Consider the following 18,444-nt stretch of genomic DNA (forward strand, 5'->3'; position numbering starts at 1 on the left):
TTCAAAAGTGTTTTTAGTCATCATCATAATTAGAAGGATGGCCTAGTTCCCCAAGCTTCTGGGTAGCCATCTGATGCTTAGAAGTACAGAGACGTGGCTACAACTTGTATAAAAATAGCCCTTCCAGATGGCTGAGGGGCAAAGTTACGACTCAGCAGCTTGATAGAGCTGAGCACTCACATTTTGGAGTAGGAGGAGAGCTATGCGAGAAGTAGCCAGAGAGGCTGGGCTGGAGTCCAATCATAAGTAGAACAGTAGATGCCAGGAGAGATCACTTAACGTGGTAGATTAGCTGTTAAGATTTCCTGTTTACTTCAGCTCCGTCTCGTCCCCACCTCCCTTGATTCAACCTTACCTCTTAGCCCAAGGAAAATACACACACTTAAAAAAAAAAAAAAAAAAGGAGTGAGGAGTAGAGGTATAAACCTTCAATCTTAAAAGGCTTTAGAATTCTGTTAGCCTGACTCCTTGTTTTAGACGCAAGCAACCCAGGACAGACAAAGGTGGTGACCGCTTAGGCTGGACCAGCATGTCTGTGGGACTGAGAGGCTCCAGCTTCTGTCTGGAGCTCATCTGTCCGCTCTTTGGGGGGACGCTGGGTGCAGTTACATCATGCCACGTTTCCCCAGCTCTGCTTTGAGTCAGTCCAAACTCAAAAATTAAAGCCTCTAATTAAAAAAAAAAAAAAAAAAGGGAAACTGCCGAAGCTGATATTGCTTCCATCCCTCGGAACAAATACTAAAACTGACAGATGACTCACTAGCTTGAAACCTCGTTTCACAAATGAAAATATTTACTAACCAGATGCTTCAAGAGATTAAAATATATAGTTTTCATATTTTGCCACCATCTAATAAGCCTGCCTAGCTATTCGATATTCTGGAAGAAAACTCAAGCCTCTGTCTGTAGTAAATCCATTGCTTATGTCAATGTCGGTAGCATTCATTGAATATTGGTTTTTAAAATACAGTAATTAGGAGTGGATTCATGCTTATATTTAGCAGCCGTTGTAATAGACACTATTATTTTTGACAAACAGAGGAATTGAGAAATGGACTGTTCTCTTTCAACACTGCAGGATGAGCCCAAATCCAAGGCATTGCTGTGCCCTGCTGGCAGTTCGGCCTCATTACAGGTAAGGGGCTCAGGGGGCACAGGGTTTGCCCCCGGCCTTGTGAAGGCGGTCCTCCAGGAAACTCTTTACAACACTCGCCCTCACCCAGCATGTACGCACATGAAGCTGCTTCGCACGTAGCGGAAAAGCAAATTCCCAACTAACTTCTCCCGACGCAACAGGGTCTGTGCTTTCCAAGTGAACGCAACAACACCACTGCAGGGTCGTATGCTACTTTTCCAGAGAAAAGGTCTTTCCTTCCTAGGGAATGTGTCCTCAGACTGCACGGAGTAAGGGATTCGTGCCACATGACTTGCCGTGCTCCAGGAGGAGGCAAGGAGCTCTCCATCCCAGTGTCCAGTCCCTGTTACGACAGCATGTCCTCAGGCGGCTCAGCCACATAGCCCGCTGATGGGAGCGGTCGTCTCGGGAGGAGGCACAGAGAGAAGTAGGGGCAAGCAGTTTTTGATTGTCCACCAAGTGCCCGGGTCTCTGCTGGCCTTGTGAGAGCTGGCTGGAGTGCGCCTGTGAAATGGTCGAAGCCGATCTCTGATGGCGTGTGCCGGTTCTCCTACAGGTCTATCCTCTGCGCCCTGCAATGTTCCTGGAGACCTGAATGCGGCTGGCCTGGAGCAGAGGTCCACAGGCTCGACAGATATTGCCCAAATGAAGAAGAGGAGTCAGGGCATGATTTTCCATACCTTTATTAAGAAATATCAAAAGTTCATTACAGTTCCATACACAGTTTTACAAAGTTCAAGTGAAGGGGAGCGTAGGGGTGCCATCATACGCGCGTTGGAACACTACCGTAGCTTGCCAAAAAGGTAGCCCTACAACTTCTGTCACTTGTTTAACAGTGGACCCCAACCGTGCCTTTTCCCATTTCTACTAGGCCACAACATGATACCTTACGTTACTTGAAAGAGTTTTAACGTGTTATAAATACTTCTTAAATATTTGCCCTTTTATTTTGTCATTACTGTTCCCTGAAGAAGCTGAGCTGCTTATACCAAGCACAACGTCTGATCCCACTCACTGCTGCGAGGCTTACATTTTCGCCAAGCCCGCCTTGAGCGCTGGGTAACGCTGCAAGTCACATGTTACCATACTACACTCGGGAGAGAACCCACACACGTTGTAATTTTGTTTTATTTAGCATTTAACAAGAAAAAGGGGGAATCACTCAACGTGGAAACAAAACACCACAGTCATTCAGTGGAATGGTTAAGAATGGGATATGTCTGCCAATTCCACTGAGCTCCTCACAAGCGGTCAACGGCATGACCAGGAACAAGTGGATGCAGGAACACCAACACGGAACACAGCAAGGGGTCTTCTCGGGGATGGTACATCACAATCTTTTATGTCAGGGACATGGCATCAGAAGGGAATTACACTGTCCAAATAATCGGGGCCAGTGGGTCATCGGCACCCGATGGGAAAGAGCAACGGTGTCGTGTGCCTTGTGAAGGCTTGTGCTGGGTTATCTGAAAGTAGGTTTTTGAAGAGATTGTCCAGCAACATCAGAAAGAGCCAACCTCAGAGGAAGGACTCCTTGTTCACCCACATGAGGCTGCGTGTCTCATTGGGCTTGCATTCATACTCGATGACAGAGAAGGGGCTTCCCCACTGGCAGTGATCTCGCTTGTGGTAATTGTAGAACTTGACTTGCCATACCGTCTCGAAGGTCCCAATGTCAGTGAACTGAAGGAAGAGAAACACACACCATAAAACCTCCTTCTGCCACGAACAACAGATAAGAGCTCAGGTTAGGGAAAGAGATCCTGCATAATCCAGGGTCAACAGTCAAGACTCTTTTCGTCTGCAAGGTTTAGGCCTTTAACTTTAATGAACTATGTCCCTTTATTATGTGAGCTATTTTCCTGAAAAGCTGTCCGTAAGCCATTTTTTTTCTCCATAAAATCTGATTCCCATTGTACAAGTGGCATTTGCTGTCATACTGTCTTTAATAAACATAACTCCCCAAATTTATCTGTTCTCCAAATTTAATTATTGGAAATCTCAGACTTTCAGAGCTTGCCATGAAGGGGGAGTTAGGAACAGAAGAGAAGGAATAGTGTTTGAGGATTATCTTTTGGTGTCTATTTCAAAAGACCGTTGTACAAAATAACATATGCACAGAATCACTAAACATAAGACACAATTGCCCTTTCGTCAATAATTTCACTTCCAGGGAAAAATATTTTCTTAGAAGCATTTGATTGTTAAAGTCCCTACTATAACTTTTAAAAATACTGTTGAGCGTTTATAAGTCAGGAATCCATGTCCCTGTCTCAGGCTTCGATTGTACGTTATCCAGAACCCTATTTAAGTACCTACCATGTGCTTTGCACACATAAAAATTTGTATGAGGTATGATTCTTGCCCTCAAGAAGTTTGCATTCTACTTCCAGAAAGTAGGCCTTGCGGATCACTGCATAGAACTCTCCTGAGCCCTAAGCTCGCAATTCCCATGTAGCTGAGAAGAGGGCATAGAATACCCTAGGGGCCCCTTGGGCAGGTGCTCAAGTGGCCTGCAGGGTAGCCTGACCCTGCTACTGCCTCCTGGAGCTATTTAGGGGATCTGGCATTAAACAGCATGATGCCTGTCGTTATTTTCTCCTCTGACCCTCTCCTGTCATGGGAGGGGACAGGGACTGACTTGGCAGCATTCTTAGACTTGTCAGGAGCCAGAAGACATGGAGGGGGGCAGGGCAGTGAGCAACAGGAGCCCAGTGTTTGAGGCTGCTACGGGGGGGGGGGGTGATCAGGTGCTTCCCAGATGGCTTTCCAAGATGCTCTCAAAATTATATCCTGCACCATTGCCTCATCCTGCTAATTTGATCCCAAAACAAGGTTTGGCTTTCCTTTGGGAAATGTGCCTGACTCGAAACACTGGGTGATATACCTAGAGTCCCCAACTCTTTCCCCAGGTAAGAAAAGAAAATATCCTTTTCTAGAGTCGCATGGCTTAAGAGTCTAGAGACCTATATAAGTAGACAGTAGCTTTATTCACTATAGCTTCAGACTGGGATTAAACCAATGTTTCAGTGCTCGCTTGGTGATAGACAAGTGTTAGTACGCCTGACGTTATGGCATTTTACTCAACAATGAAAAGAAACGTACCGATCCAGGCAGCAACAAGGATGGATCTCAAAGATGTGCTGAGCAAAATAATCCAGACCGCAAAGAACACATACACTGTATGATTCCATTTAAATAAAACTCACACATCCATCTATTCATCTATCTATCTATCTATCTATCTATCTATCTATCTATCTATCTATCTATGCTGACAGGAAGCAGGAAGCGTCTATGGTTACTTAGAGCCTGGGGTGGGAGGAAGGGATTAATGATGGATGAAAATGTGGAAGAGGAACTTTTTTGGGGGAAATGTTTTACATCTTGACCAGGGTGGTGGTTACATGAAAAGGAAAAAAAAAAAAAAAGGCTAACATCTGAACAATCTTCAGATGTAGTATTATTAGTAATTAAAGAAATACAACCTTTGAGAGAGGTATTATTCATCTACCACCGTGGCAAAAATGTCTAAATACCAGAAGCAATTTAAGCATCCAACTTCAGGAAAACAGAATGAAAATGGTGGCATATCTATATGATGGGTCTATATAACCATTACACAGGAATTTAGGGTTTTAAATGATGAGAGAAAATGCTTCGAACAATGTCAACAAGAGGGATTAAAACAATTTAGATACAGTGTGAGTGTAAGGTTATAAAATAAGACAAATAGAAAAATTGAGAATGAAAAAATATTAACAATAAAGCTTCAAAGCAAAGGAATTGAGTGTTTTTCTATCTTTTCTACTTGGATTTTCTGCAATAAATGTTACTTTTATAATCCCAAATAATGTTTTAAATGGTGAAATGGATTTATCGTCCCTAAACAACTAACACAGATATGTCTCTAATCCTAGGGATTTTATTAATTCTATCAAGGATACACATATGCTAATGAAAAGATTACAATTTTGTTGACAGTAGGGTAGTGGTGGGAAGAATAAACCGAAAACTCATTTTATAAATCAGCAAGATTTTTGAAGAGGGCTGCTGCTACTGCTGATTTGACCAGCACAGCGCACTGCATATTTTAAGAGCAACTGAATTACATTAAGCTATAAAAATATTTTACAAACACTGGTTAATTTTTGCAGAAAGCACCTTGGGACTATGCTAGGTAAGTGGGGGATCAAGGCCTTTCTTGAAATAGTTATAAATAAAAGTTGGTTGTAAAAACAAAGATGATTAGGACCACAGGCAAGGAAAACCTTAAGACACGACACTGTGTCTGAATAACCTTAAAATTAAGAAAGTCTCAATGTCATAGTGACGTAGCAAACAAAAGCAGAAGAAAAATTATTAAATTTCCTTACTACTCACAGCCCATTGACAAGTCCTTGAAACAGGCAGAGTGACATTCCCCTAGGAAATCAGCTGCCTCAATGTTAATACTTTGCTAAGGGCAAAAGGCAATCTTACGCTGGACCCCCAGGATCCTGTAAGTCTACTTTAACATGTAAAAATTTCTTGGGGCGCCTGGGTGGCATAGCGGTTGGGCGTCTGCCTTCGGCTCAGGGCGTGATCCCGGCGTTGTGGGATCGAGCCCCACATCAGGCTCCTCCGCTAGGAGCCTGCTTCTTCCTCTCCCACTCCCCCTGCTTGTGTTCCCTCTCTCGCTGGCTGTCTCTATGTCTGTCAAATAAAAAAACAAAAACAAAAACAAAAAAAACCAAAATATTAAAAATTGCTTAGGAAACTTTCTTTATCTCTATCCCCCAAGATACATGTTGGCAATTATCTTCTAAGCCACCCACCGATACATATCTGAAGAGCCTCATGACTGAGTTTTTACTAAACAGTAATAAATGACCCTTTCTTAAAAATCGCTAACCCCCTAGATCCTGGAAACCTTGTTTCCAAAATACCTGGGAGGCTCCCACTATCCCTAACCCCTCCCAACTTGAGAGTATATAATGGGTCACGTCTCATGACCCCAGTGTAAGTCTTTCTGCCCATGGATCCTGCCCCCATGCTTTAATACCCCCCCCTTTTTTTTTTTTACCAAAGACGTCTCAAGAATTCTTTCTTGGCCTTCAGTTTCGAACCCTAACATCTTTCCTCCATCGACAGTTCTCAGTGACACAGGAGACCAGTGTAGAAATCTGCTGACAGCCAACAGTCAGAGCTAAAGATATGGAACGTTCAGGTGCTTCTATTTTAGTTTTTTTTCTCTTTTACTAATGTTGGGTCCAAGGTCATGCTGTAGTTCACTGCTGCTAACTATGCGTATATTTTCCCATGCCTTAGTTCTAACTTCCCATTAGCCTTCTTCCTGTTCTTTCTTCTGGAGTTCTATTTCCAGGATGCCTCACCACCTAGCTCAGAATTTCTTCTTCGCTGATGGAGGAGCAGATGGGGTCTTGAAAGCTGACATTCTTCTTAAAGAACAGAAGCAACTACACAGGCTCTCTGCTCCCTCCCAACCCATCTGTGCCTTCCAAGGAAAACTTAGCCAGGCAGGCTCCCTGGGTGATGCAATTCACACACAGGTAGGATTCTGTGCATTTGCATAGCATCTTTATTTTATACAGTACCTTACATATGCCATTCTACTTTGGAGTTTTGACTAGTTTTAGCTTCTCCATTTCACAGATGGAAGAACTAAGATTCAGAGAGGTTAAGTGACGGCCCTAGGTCTAGACCATGCAGCTAGCTAATGATGGGAGGTCAAGAACTTAGGTTTCCTGGTGCGCCTGGGTGGTGCAGTCGTTAAGCGCCTGCCCTTCGGCTCAGGGTGTGATCCCAGCGTTCTGGGATGGAGCCCCACATCAGGCTCCCCCGCTAGGAGCCTGCTTCTTCCTCTCCCACTCCCCCTGCTTGTGTTCCCTCTCTCGCTGGCTGGCTGTCTCTGTCAAATAAATAAAATCTTAAAAAAAAAAAAAAAAGAACTTAGGTTTCCTAATTCCTATCCAAAAACTATTATCACCATACCAAACTGCTTCTAGAAGCAAATGAGTTCAGGGTTAATGAACAGTTTTTCTGTTTTTCTCCGAGTGAGAACATATATGGATTGTCTCGTGAATACTTTAGGACACTACTATGCACTGAATGTGTGTATCTCCCCAAAATTCATATGTTGAAGCCTAAATCCCCAATGTCATGGTATTTGGGGGTGGGGCCTTTCAGAAGAAATTACATCAAGAGGGTGGAGCCCTCACGAATGGGACTGGTGTCCTTGTAAAAACAGAGGGGAGAGGGATGATCTCTATGCTCTTTTTCATGTGAGGATACAGCCAAGAAGGCAGCTGTTTGAACCAGCAAAAGGGCTCTCATCAGACACTGAATCTGCTAGAACCTTGGTCTTGGACTTCTAGGCTCCAGAACTGTGAAGAATAAATGTTTGTTGTTTAAGCCAGTCTATGGTTTTCTAAAATTGAGGCTCCACTATAGACCTGGACATATTGTTCCCCAGAGTGTCTGTACAAGTTGCAAACTTAGGGATGTTTTTATTTTACAACGGATATGGAAGAGAATCATCCGATTTCAAAGAGAGGGGATTCATCCATCGTCTTCAGTAACAGGGAATCTGAGAAGTTTGTGTTAAATAAATTCTATGGTTGGGCCACCTGGGTGGCTCAGTTGGTTAAATATCTGCCTTCAGCTCCGGTCATGATCTCAGGGTCCTGGGATCGAGCCCCACATTGGGCTCACTGTTCAGCGGGGAGTCTGCCTCTCCCCCCCACTCCGCTCATGCTCTCTCTCTCTCTCACAAATAAATAAAATATTTTTAAAAATAATTTATTTCTGGGGCGCCTGGGTGGCACAGCAGTTAAGCGTCTGCCTTCGGCTCAGGGCGTGATCCCAGCGTTATGGGATCGAGCCCCACATCAGGCTCCTCCGCTATGAGCCTGCTTCTTCCTCTCCCACTCCCCCTGCTTGTGTTCCCTCTCTCACTGGCTGTCTCTATCTCTGTCAAATAAATAAATAAAATCTTTAAAAAATAAATAAATAAATAAATAAATAAATAAATAAATAAATAATTTCTATGGTCTTACAACCGGTTGTCCTAGAATCACTAGAGAACTTCTCACCACTCACCATGCCACTAGAGACATAGGAAATTCACCAAGAATAAGGTCACTGAGAATTCCATTGACTTAAGAGCTCAGAACGACCTTATTATACTGATAGAAACACAATGTTACTTCATTGGTAAACAAATTCAGTATAATAACCATCTGTGACTTTTAGTGTGGCATGACCCAGGAATTCCTACCAGATTCCAAGCCTCTCTTACTCCTCTACTGCTTCAAGTTTTTTTAGTAAATACATGTTTTCCATTTCTCTTAGTTGAATAGTTAGGACCAAAAGTTCTGGAAGTTATAAAGTATATTTAACTTTACAAGAAACTGTCCAACTTTTCCTAAGGGATTGCACCATTTTACATTCCCACCAGCAACGAGAATTTTAGCTGCTCTCTGTCCTCGCCAACACTTGGCACTGCCAGCCCAGTCTAGTGGTAAAGAAGAAAAAAGATAATAAAGAGCAGAAATCAATAGAATAGAAAGAAAAAAACCATAAGGAAAGAATCTAGAGAAAAAAATAATGTAAAGAAAATTTTAAAAGTAATGAAACCCAGATCTGGCTTTTTGAAAAGTTCTTAAAAATTGATAAACCCCGGCGGCACCTATTTGGCTCAGTCAGTACAGCACGCAACTCTTAATGTCAGGGTCATGAGTTAGCCGCACAGTGGGTGTGGAGCGTACTTAAAAAAAATTTTAAAAAAATTGATAAACCCCTAGAAAAACTGAGCAAGAAAAAGAAGACAAATTACCAATATCAGGAATGAAAGAGATGCTATCACTATGGATCCCAAAGACCTGAAATTGGGAACTTTATACCAATACAGTTAATGAAATGGACTAATTCCTTGAAAGATACAAACTATTGGTAGACCTCCATCTACTAAGGAAATCGTATTCATAGTTAAAAATCCTCCCCGAAAGAAAATTTCAGGCCCAAATGGCTTCACTGATAAATTCAGACATTTAAGGGAAAAATACCAATTCAACATAAATTCTTTCAGGCAATGGAGGAAGGAACACTTCTCAATTCATTTTATGAAGCCAATGTCAACATCAAGACTTGGCAAAGATATTAGAAGTCAAGGAAAATTGCAGACAAAAATCCCTCATGGGCTTATGCATAAAATTTGCTTTTAATTTTTTTTAAAAGATTTTATTTATTTATTTTGACAGAGAGAGACAGCCAGCGAGAGAGGGAACACAAACAGGGGGAGTGGGAGAGGAAGAAGCAGGCTCCTAGCAGAGAAGCCTGATGTGGGGCTCGATCCCAGAATGCCGGGATCACGCCCTGAGCCGAAGGCAGACGCTTAACGACTGTGCCACCCAGGCGCCCCTGCTTTTAATTTTTATTTGCTTGAATTAGTAAATCAAATCCGACAATAGGCTTCTACAACAGTACCAAGAGAGTTTTATCCTTGGAACTCAAGGATGGTTTAAGATTTTAAAAATCCTTGTCATTCACCATATTAACAAAAATAAAGGAGAAAAGCCATTATCATCATATCCATGGATGCAGAAAAAGCATTTGGTAATTCAGCATCCATTCAGGATAAAAACTCTCAGCAAACTAGGAACAGAAAGAAAGTCCTTCAATCTGATTAAGGAGCATCAAGAAAAAACCTATAGTTAGCATCGCCCTTAATGATAAGACTGAGTTCTTTCCCTATAAGATGGGAAATAAGGCCAGAACATCAGCTCTTCCTATTCCTTCAGCACTGTGTTGAAGGTCCTAGCTAGTACCTTAAGGTAAAAGAGAAGTAAAGGGAAAGTAAAGCTATTTCTATTTACAGATGAACAACTGTTTGCAGAAAATACTAAGCAATCTAATAAAAAGCTACTGAAATTAAAGCAAACTTAGCAAGTTTGTAAGATACAATATCAATTTATAAAAATTACTGTATTTCATAAAGAAATACACTAGCACAGAACAGCTGGTATTATTTTTTAATATTTTACCAATTTTGTAGGTGAAAATTGGCATTGCACTATTTGCATTTTTTTTTTTTTACCAGTAGTGACATTAAGCCATTTAAAGATATATTTATTGGTTATTTGTATTTCTTCTTCTGTGAATTGCCTATTTATTTTTACTTATTTTCCCATTTCCCACAACCTATTGTTATTTTTTCCTCATTGGTTTCTAAGACTTCTTTGTATATTGTTACAGATCTTGCCAAATGATTCCATAGAACTGACACAAAGGCACACCTTTTCTATTTGGGAGGACACACACATGAGGCTACCTACCTCTGCACACGCAGCCCCCTAACAAGCTCGCGTAGCTCCCTACCTTATTCCGCCTAACTCCCACCAGTCTCCCCCTGAAGACGGCTGACATAAGGCGAACCACGGAATGAGTCGTGCAGACAGAATCTCCACCTGGACTCTCTCTTCCGAGGGACTGAATGGGACATCAGTCACATTAAGGTACCAGTCAACATTGCTTCTGAAATGGGGGTTGCGAGCTTTTAGAGCTAGGGAATTCACTCCTGCCACCAGGCCCTCTGGAATTATCTGAATAAAGAGATCACTGCCATCAACCTATGTCAGATATCATTGGACAACTGCCTGACTTCAGCTTCGGTGGGCAGTAAAGGTTTGTGGAATGTCACTGCAGTCAGCAAGCCAAGGCCACACGGGCAGTGGCTGAAAATCAAGGAAACATAGCCTAGGAGACTGTGCACGTTACGAATAAGTTTTTCATCAATTGTTACTTGCCTTTTAATTAAAATTCTCTTAATGAAAATTTATTTTTATTTATTTATTTATTTTTTTAAAGATTTTTTAAATTTATTTATTCGACAGAGATAGAGACAGCCAGCGAGAGAGGGAACACAAGCAGGGGGAGTGGGAGAGGAAGAAGCAGGCTCATAGCAGAAGAGCCTGATGTGGGGCTCGATCCCACAACGCCGGGACCACGCCCTGAGCCGAAGGCAGACGCTTAACCGCTGTGCCACCCAGGCGCCCCTCTTAATGAAAATTTATTTTAACTTTATGCTGTTTGACAGAAATTTTATAGTGCATGTAAGCAAAGCTTTCAATTTGTAGCTTTGGATATCTTCTATTTTAGGTTTAATTCTTTTCATTTCAATTTTTTATTTTTTTAAAAAATTTTATTATTTTTTTTAGAGAGAGAGAGAGTGCATGCGCATGAGTGGGGAGGGGGAAGAAGGGAGAAGCAGGCTGAGCAGGGAGCCTGATGTGGGGCTTGATCCCAGGACCCTGGGATTATGACCTGAGCTGAAGGCAGACACTTAACCAACTGAACCACCCAGGCGCCCCTTCATTTCAATTTTTTAAAAAGTTGACTTTTTAAAGTTAACCCCTTGATCCATCTGAAATATATTTTAGAGTATGGTATCAGGAAAGAATAACACTGACATTTCCCCCCAGTAGCCAATAATCCCACCATTATTTATCCAATGATTTAAAAATAAAAAGAAATCCTTTGAAGTAACTTTACACTCCTAAGAAACTGCTCTTGTATACCCTTAATTCAGCTTCCCTTACTGGATTCCCTTACTTAATTGGATTACTTGGACATTTCAAGACTTCCTTGTTGTCTCAAACTGTGGTTGTGTCTGTAATTCACAAAAGTCATAAAATCGGTTAAAGGCTATATGAGGCTTTCATTACTAGAATGAAATTTGAATTTAACATTAGAACTGCTGACTTGATCAGGAAACCTTCTCTAACTTCTATTGTCTTCCTTCGAATCAGCCTGTACAGATAAGATAAAAATACATGGCTAATGCTCATACCAAAAGCCATGTGATCGTTGTTGGAAAAATCAACTATCAATCACTTGCTTCTTTCAGATGTGTACATTATATGTAAGAATCTAGGCTTTACTATGGGGACTCATAAAATGCTAATACCATCTTAAATCCTTTGTAAGATGATGTACAGTATAAATATACAAATCAAGTTTGAATGAGGGGAAGTTAACAAAATCTAAAATTACAGAAAAAAAATCAAAATAGACTGTTAACTCTATGGAAAAAATAACTTTCTCAAATTTAAATATAAGAAATCTGGGGCGCCTGTGTGGCTCAGTTGTTAAGCATCTGCCTTCGGCTCGGGGCATGATCCTGGGGTCCTGGGATCAAGCCCCACATCAGGCTCCTCCGCTGGGAGCCTGCTTCTCCCTCTCGCACTCCCCTGCCTGTGTTCCCTCCCTCACTGGCTGTCTCTGTGTCAAATAAATAAAATCTTTTAAAAAAAAATTTAAATATAAGAAATCATAAAGGAAAGTGAAAGATTTAAATGTAATTAGGTTTCTACACAATGGAAAATGTAAGCAAAGCAATACTGAAAGAAATAGGACAGATATGAGAGATTTTTAAAAAATCTTTACTAGGGCTCTGATTTTTTAAAATTTTATTTATTTGAGAGAGAGAGGAAAAGAGTGCATCAGTTTATGCACACAAGTGGGGGGGAGGGGCAGAGGATGAGGGGGAGAGAGAATCTCAAGCAGGCTCCGCCGCTGAGTGCTGAGACAGGCGTGGGGCTCAATCCCAGGACCCAGAGATCATGACCTGCGCCGAAATTAGGAGTTGGAGGCTTAACCAACTGAGCCACCCAGGCGCCCCTAGGACTGATTTTTAAAAAATCATCTTTGATAGAAATATTAACATGAAAGAACCAGTTTACACACACAAAAATAAAATTAAATTGTTGAAATGTCCATTCTTGTAAATGATAGTGAAAAGTAAACTAGGACATTTATTTTTTAAAGTGATTCTCAATGATGTCATAATTATAGCAAAGCCACCAGACTTCTATATTGCTGGTAACATTGTAAAATGGTACATACAACACTTAAAAAAAAAAAAAAAACCTGAAATGGCTGAATGTGGGAACAGCCATAAAATTCATTCCTATTTGGAGCCCCCGGGTGGCTCAGTCAGTTAAGCATCTGTCTTCAGCTCAGGTCATGATCACAGGGTCCTAGATCGAGCCCCGTGTCGGGCTCCCTGCTCAGCAGAGAGCCGGCTTCTCCTGCTCCCTCTGTCCCTCCCCTCTCACGTGTGCTTGTGCTCACTCTCTAATAAATAAAATCTTTAAAAAAATTCATTCCTCTGACCAAATAATTTTACTCCTGTTGAAGTAGTAGCACAGAATTACTCATTACAGCACTTTCCATCATGAGAACAATTGACATATCTAATATCTGGGGAGTACTCTAATCATTATGATACAGCACAATAGTCTTATGTTGCTATTAAAACAAGGAATATGTACAATGTTGGACAATTACATAATCAAATGGTTGCAACTATAAAATATATATGTAGAATGTAATCTGAAAATGAACTGAGTCAAAATGTAGGGATAACTGTTGCTTCAAAAATTTGCTCAAATTTCTGAAACTTGTGTTATTTCACATTTTTTTTAAAGATCACGCAAATCCCTTGAGATGCTGGAATGTACTCCCAGTCCTCCTCTCTGTATCTGTGCCCAATAAAAATGAATCCTACAAGGACTTGTTGGCCTTCAGTCCTATTTGGTGTGTTCCTAAATGACAGTATTTGAGAATCTGACTTTCTTCGTCACATAACTGGTGTCATTCCCTTAAGGGTAAATCTGTCATCCTTATACCGTGTTAGAGCTGAAAGGGGCCTCGAGATCAGGTAGGGCGTGGAATACACCCGTGCTGCTCCAGCTTTACCTTGAGCCAGTCTCCGTCTCACTCTCTGCTCCACCCACATTGGGCTTCTCTCCTTCATTACAACGCATTACTCTCTCCCCCAGCTCTTGACCTCTGTAACTCCTCTTTCCTCAAGTGTTCCCTCTTCTCCCAATGCTCATTTATAGTTTATTGTTTTCTCAAGAAAACCATCCTCAAAATCTTGGATTAGAAGAACACCCTTGGTATATGCTACAAGGGCACCCCTATTTTTTTTTTTTACTACACTTTGTATAATAGTAATTATTTACTTTATTATTGATAATCACATATAAAGTATGTTTTCCTTCTCTGGATTAGAAGCCCCGTGAAGCCAGGAATATCTATTTTGTTCATTAATCCTCTTCCAGTGCCTGATAGGTAAGAAATCCCCATATATTTGTTGATGAATCAAGCAAATAAAAAAATTAATAAAATAGAAATCGAAAAATCCTAAATAAAATATTAGCATATTGAATTTAGTGATATGTTTTAAAAAATACATAACATTTAAGTAGAGTTTATTTTAGGAAATAAAGATTAGTGTATTATATGATTATTACATTAATGTATCAAAAGAGATCAATTATCTCCACAGATAGGAAAAGGAATTAGATAAAATTCAACACATCTCCCAATTTAAAAAAATGTCTCGGGGCACCTGGGTGGCTCAGTCAGTTAAGCGTCTGCCTTAGGCTCAGGTCATGATCTCGGGGTCCTGGAATCAAGCCCCACATTGGGCTCCCTCCTCGACAGGGAGTCTTCTTCTCCCTTTCCCCCTCCCCACCGTTAGTGCTTGCTTGCTCTCTCTCAAATAAATAAAATCTTTAAAAAAAAAAAAGTCTCTTAGTGAGCTAGAGAAAGGAGGTTTTAACATGATAAATATTTAAAACTAACATTGTATCTAACAGTGAAACCCTGAAGACAAGGATACCGCTTACCACCATTAGTGAGCAACATTATTCTAGAAACATTAGCCAATACAGTAAGGCTAGAAAGAAGATTCAGAAAATGATAATTGTATGTAGGTAATGACTGCCAATCTGAAAAACTTAAGATTAAATGAAAAATTTTAGTAAGAAAGTTCAGTAAGGTGACCAGTTACAAAATCCATGAACACACTGTAAAAGCAATACGTTTAAACAATGCAGTATTAGTATAATAGATCAATGGAATAGATTAGAAAGCATAGAAAGAGATTCCGTTTTCTTGCCATATAAGAAATTACTTTGAAACTGACCATTGAAGAAGCATGGATTATATGTATATATGTGTAATTAACATATTATGGACAAATAGATTCCAATATGAAACTATGGATTAAAATAATATTTCATAATTTCATGATATTTCCTTTTATTTTTTAAGGGGAGATACTGATTGTTTTCTTTTCCATGATTTCCATCTGCCCCGATGTCCCCATGCAGGTCTTACCGGCATCGTGATCTGGATGGGTTGCCGTTCTCCACTCTTGGTTGGGGCCACACCTTCTGTGTCATATGTGCCCGTATAAACAATTCTGTCCCCATCAGGCTCTTTAGACTTCAGCTCCAGTGGAACAACCACACCACCAATGGAAATGTTCCTGCAATGGACTGGAGTTGGCTATATAGGATAGGAATTAACTTAGGTACCCTGTCCTGGTCGGGACCATAACCCTAGGCAGGAATCCTACAAGGTTTGGCTAAAGGAGACATCTGGTAGGGTAGAAAGTTCTGAAAAGTCAGGAAGCTTGAGTTGTCCAACTTACCAGTCATGTGACCCTCCACCATCTACTTAATCTGTCTCTGGACTGCCGTTAGTATTCTCATCCAGAACACCTGTACAAGCCTGAGATGAATTCTCTCAGTCCTCCTCTATGGTTTCTTATAGAAACTAGTTACCCATACCCAGCCTCATCCCAAATTTAGAATTTAGAATTCAATGTGGTCAGGTATGGTGTGGGCACTGGTAAATTTTAAGGTTCTCTAGGTGATTCTAATGTGCAGGTAGGGTTGAGAACCACTGAATTAGTTCTTTAATGATTTTTTTTTTCTGTTCCAACAATCAGAGATCCCATGATTTGGGGTACACAAAGCCAACCACACAACCAGAAATTCTCACCGGCATCATTCCTTTTGTGTTAAGGTAGTGATTCTCAAGGGATAGTCCCTGGACCAGCCGTGTCAGTATCACCTGCTCAAATATTAGAAAACAAATTTTTAAGCCCTACCCCAGGCATAGTAAACTGGAAACTAGAGTGTGGGGCTCAGCCATCTGTGTTTTAACAAGCGTTTTAGGTGATTCTGACAGACACATTTAGGAACTACTGGGTTAGGGCAATGAAAAACCCTTGATAAAATTAAAGCGTAAATAGAAAAAATAGTTCTGTCATTAACACAAATTCATTTTAGATTAGTTAAAAAAAAATAGAGAACCACCTTGAAGAAAATGGGATCTGGAACAGATAACTTGGGAGAAGAGGTTGCCAGGAAAGAAGGGAAAAGTCTGGATTATATGGAGATGCACAGAACGCTGGGAAATGTGAAGGTAACCAGGGCATGGAGCTGTGGGGGTCGGCGACAAGCAGGTGGACCAGGAGCAGTAGAAACCACCCCGTGTGGTTCTAGGTCCTTGAATTAGGGCCTGACACCTAGAAGGCCAACACAAGTTTATTGAATTAATGACTACAGATGGAGACTGCAGCTATAAAATGTATCTGGTGGACTCAAAGCCCTTCCACGCCCCGCTTGCACATTAGACTTCACACAATGCTTAGGTGGAAGCTGAGAGATTAAGGACTCCATCCCTAGAAACTTCTCTATCAGCTATGGCACCCTTCCGCCCTGACTTTCTAGCCAGAAGTCCAGTGGGTGCAGCAAACTGTGGTAGCAGGGAAGAGATAATCTCTGCCACAAATAAACCATGAAACATCCTTTTGTTGCAAGGATGTGGTGAATCCCAGGCACCATCACCAGGATGAACAAACAATTCATGAGAAAATGAAAAACACCCGGCGAGGAAAACGGTGAGGCTAGGCCTAAGCAGGGGAGGCTGTGCTCCGACTGGTGGCTGCTCCTCCAGCCCCCGGGTCTCCAGCCACGTCAGGGTGGATGGATGCTCGAGCATCCCTTAGGGAGCCCCAATAAACTACCTCACCCCCGCCTTTACACCTCATTCCTCAGCCTTTCTCCCTCCTTTGGCCTCGCGGTTGGCAGAACCCCGCGGGACGCCAGGACTGGGGAGAGGAGGGCGGGATTGCGGCAGGTGAACCACCCGGGTCGCCTGGGGATACGCCGAGGGCTGGGCAGAAGGGATGAAAAATTTACAGGAAAACAACCCCCCGCACCCCTCTCCCCGCCAACCCTGGCTTCCAGACGCTGTTTTAAACACCCCTCCGCGAGATGGGTGGAAGGAACCGTGAATAGGGCAAGACAAGCGTAAAACAGAGGAGGGGACCAAAAGGAGCAGGGAACTGCCCTCTTCCCCCCCATCCCTGGGCGGCTGGGCACGACGCGAGGCCAGAGGGGCCGGGGAGAGGCTCAGGCTGTCCCGGGGGCCTTGGTCCTCCGCGCGGACCCCAAGGTGGGGCTGGGCAGCCCCGGAGCGCGCGCTTACTCACTCGACCTGCAGCGTGGTGGGCTTAATCTTCACCTCCACCTTGTAGGAGGAGCCGGTGAGCAGCTTGATGGTACGGTTCTGGCCGAAGCGCTGCCCGTCCACCTTGAAGAAGACCGGGCCGTCGTTGGGCTGGATGCGCAGCGCGATGGAGAGGCGCACGAGACCCGGCAGGTCCCCCATGGCTGGGCGCGGAGCTAGCAGAGCAGCTCCGCGGGGCGGAGGACTGCGCGGTCTGCGACCGAGCGGCTGGAGCGCGGTGGGCGGAGAGGAAGCGCGGGGCGGGAGAGGGAGGTGGCGGAGGGGAGGCTGCAGCTAGGAGCCCGCGCCGTCACGGCCGTTCGCCCAGGCTTTTGAGGACCAGCTGGGGAGGCCGTGGCCTTCCGCCCCACTCGGCAGGGAAGCGCGCCCGGGAGATGGCTCCGAGGCCCCAAGCTTCTCCATCCCCCGCCCCCGTGCTGCGCCCTCCGCGCCCTGATGGGTTTGCTCCGGCCCGCAGGCCCGGGGCAGATCCGCGCAGCTGGGGGCGAGAGAGTTAATCCTGCTTACGCACCACAATCCCCTTCAGCTGGGGAAGAGGACAGTTAGGCTCCTCCTAGAGCCGCGCGGGGCGGGCGGAGGAGAGGATTGGGAGGTAGGAGGTACTGGGGTACTGGGGTTAAGCGACACTACACCAAGGACCCATATCTCGCAATCTAGATACTAAGGGATGTGGACACCATTGCTCGAGAATCGGGCCCCAGCCAGGCAGGAGGCTGAGAGGCGAAAGGGAGACGGGAAACGGGGCAGGAAACCGCTAGCCAGTGATTTAAATTTCAGGAAATAAGAGTCTTTCCAAAGCTTGGGGGAAATGGCCGAGGGAAGGCGCAATTCCATCTAGTGTGACCTGAAAGCTACACTGGATTAGAAACGTGTGCAAGAAAAAGAAAAAGAAAATAACCAATACATATTCAAGG

The 18,444-nt window shown here is 43.0% G+C and overlaps 1 protein-coding gene and 1 long non-coding RNA gene across 3 annotated transcripts; one reads left to right on the forward strand and one right to left on the reverse strand.

The window, feature by feature from the left end:
- Window positions 1–1,802: 1,802 nt before the first annotated feature.
- On the reverse strand, window positions 1,803–18,065 carry CNRIP1 (cannabinoid receptor interacting protein 1). The gene is made up of 3 exons (XM_045788137.2): window positions 17,493–18,065; window positions 15,326–15,476; window positions 1,803–2,818 (listed from the first exon to the last, which is right to left on the reverse strand). The coding sequence occupies exons 1-3, from the start codon at window positions 17,669–17,671 to the stop codon at window positions 2,654–2,656; spliced, it is 495 nt and encodes a 164-aa protein (XP_045644093.1). The 5' UTR covers window positions 17,672–18,065; the 3' UTR covers window positions 1,803–2,653.
- On the forward strand, window positions 3,912–10,895 carry LOC148109667 (uncharacterized). 2 transcript variants are annotated; one of them, XR_015725210.1, is made up of 3 exons: window positions 3,912–4,047; window positions 6,463–6,687; window positions 10,391–10,895. It is a non-coding gene; the product is annotated as an uncharacterized LOC148109667 (long non-coding RNA). The 2 variants fall into 2 exon arrangements; XR_015725211.1 differs by having other exon boundaries at window positions 3,939–4,047; window positions 6,489–6,687.
- Window positions 18,066–18,444: the final 379 nt, after the last annotated feature.

The sequence above is a fragment of the Ursus americanus genome, chromosome 7 (assembly GCF_024610735.1).
Source record: "Ursus americanus isolate L20-20 chromosome 7, mUrsAme1.1.p, whole genome shotgun sequence".
In the NCBI taxonomy this organism is placed as follows: domain Eukaryota; kingdom Metazoa; phylum Chordata; class Mammalia; order Carnivora; family Ursidae; genus Ursus; species Ursus americanus.

Excerpts from the sequence above, each read along its gene's own strand:
- CNRIP1 (XM_045788137.2), bottom strand. The coding sequence starts at position 17,671 with ATGGGGGACCTGCCGGGTCTCGTGCGCCTCTCCATCGCGCTGCGCATC. Across the intron at positions 15,477-17,492 it reads CCCACCACGCTGCAGGTCGA|GAACATTTCCATTGGTGGTG; the intron begins GTGAGTAAGCGC and ends AGTCCATTGCAG. Across the intron at positions 2,819-15,325 it reads CCATCCAGATCACGATGCCG|TTCACTGACATTGGGACCTT; the intron begins GTAAGACCTGCA and ends CTCTTCCTTCAG.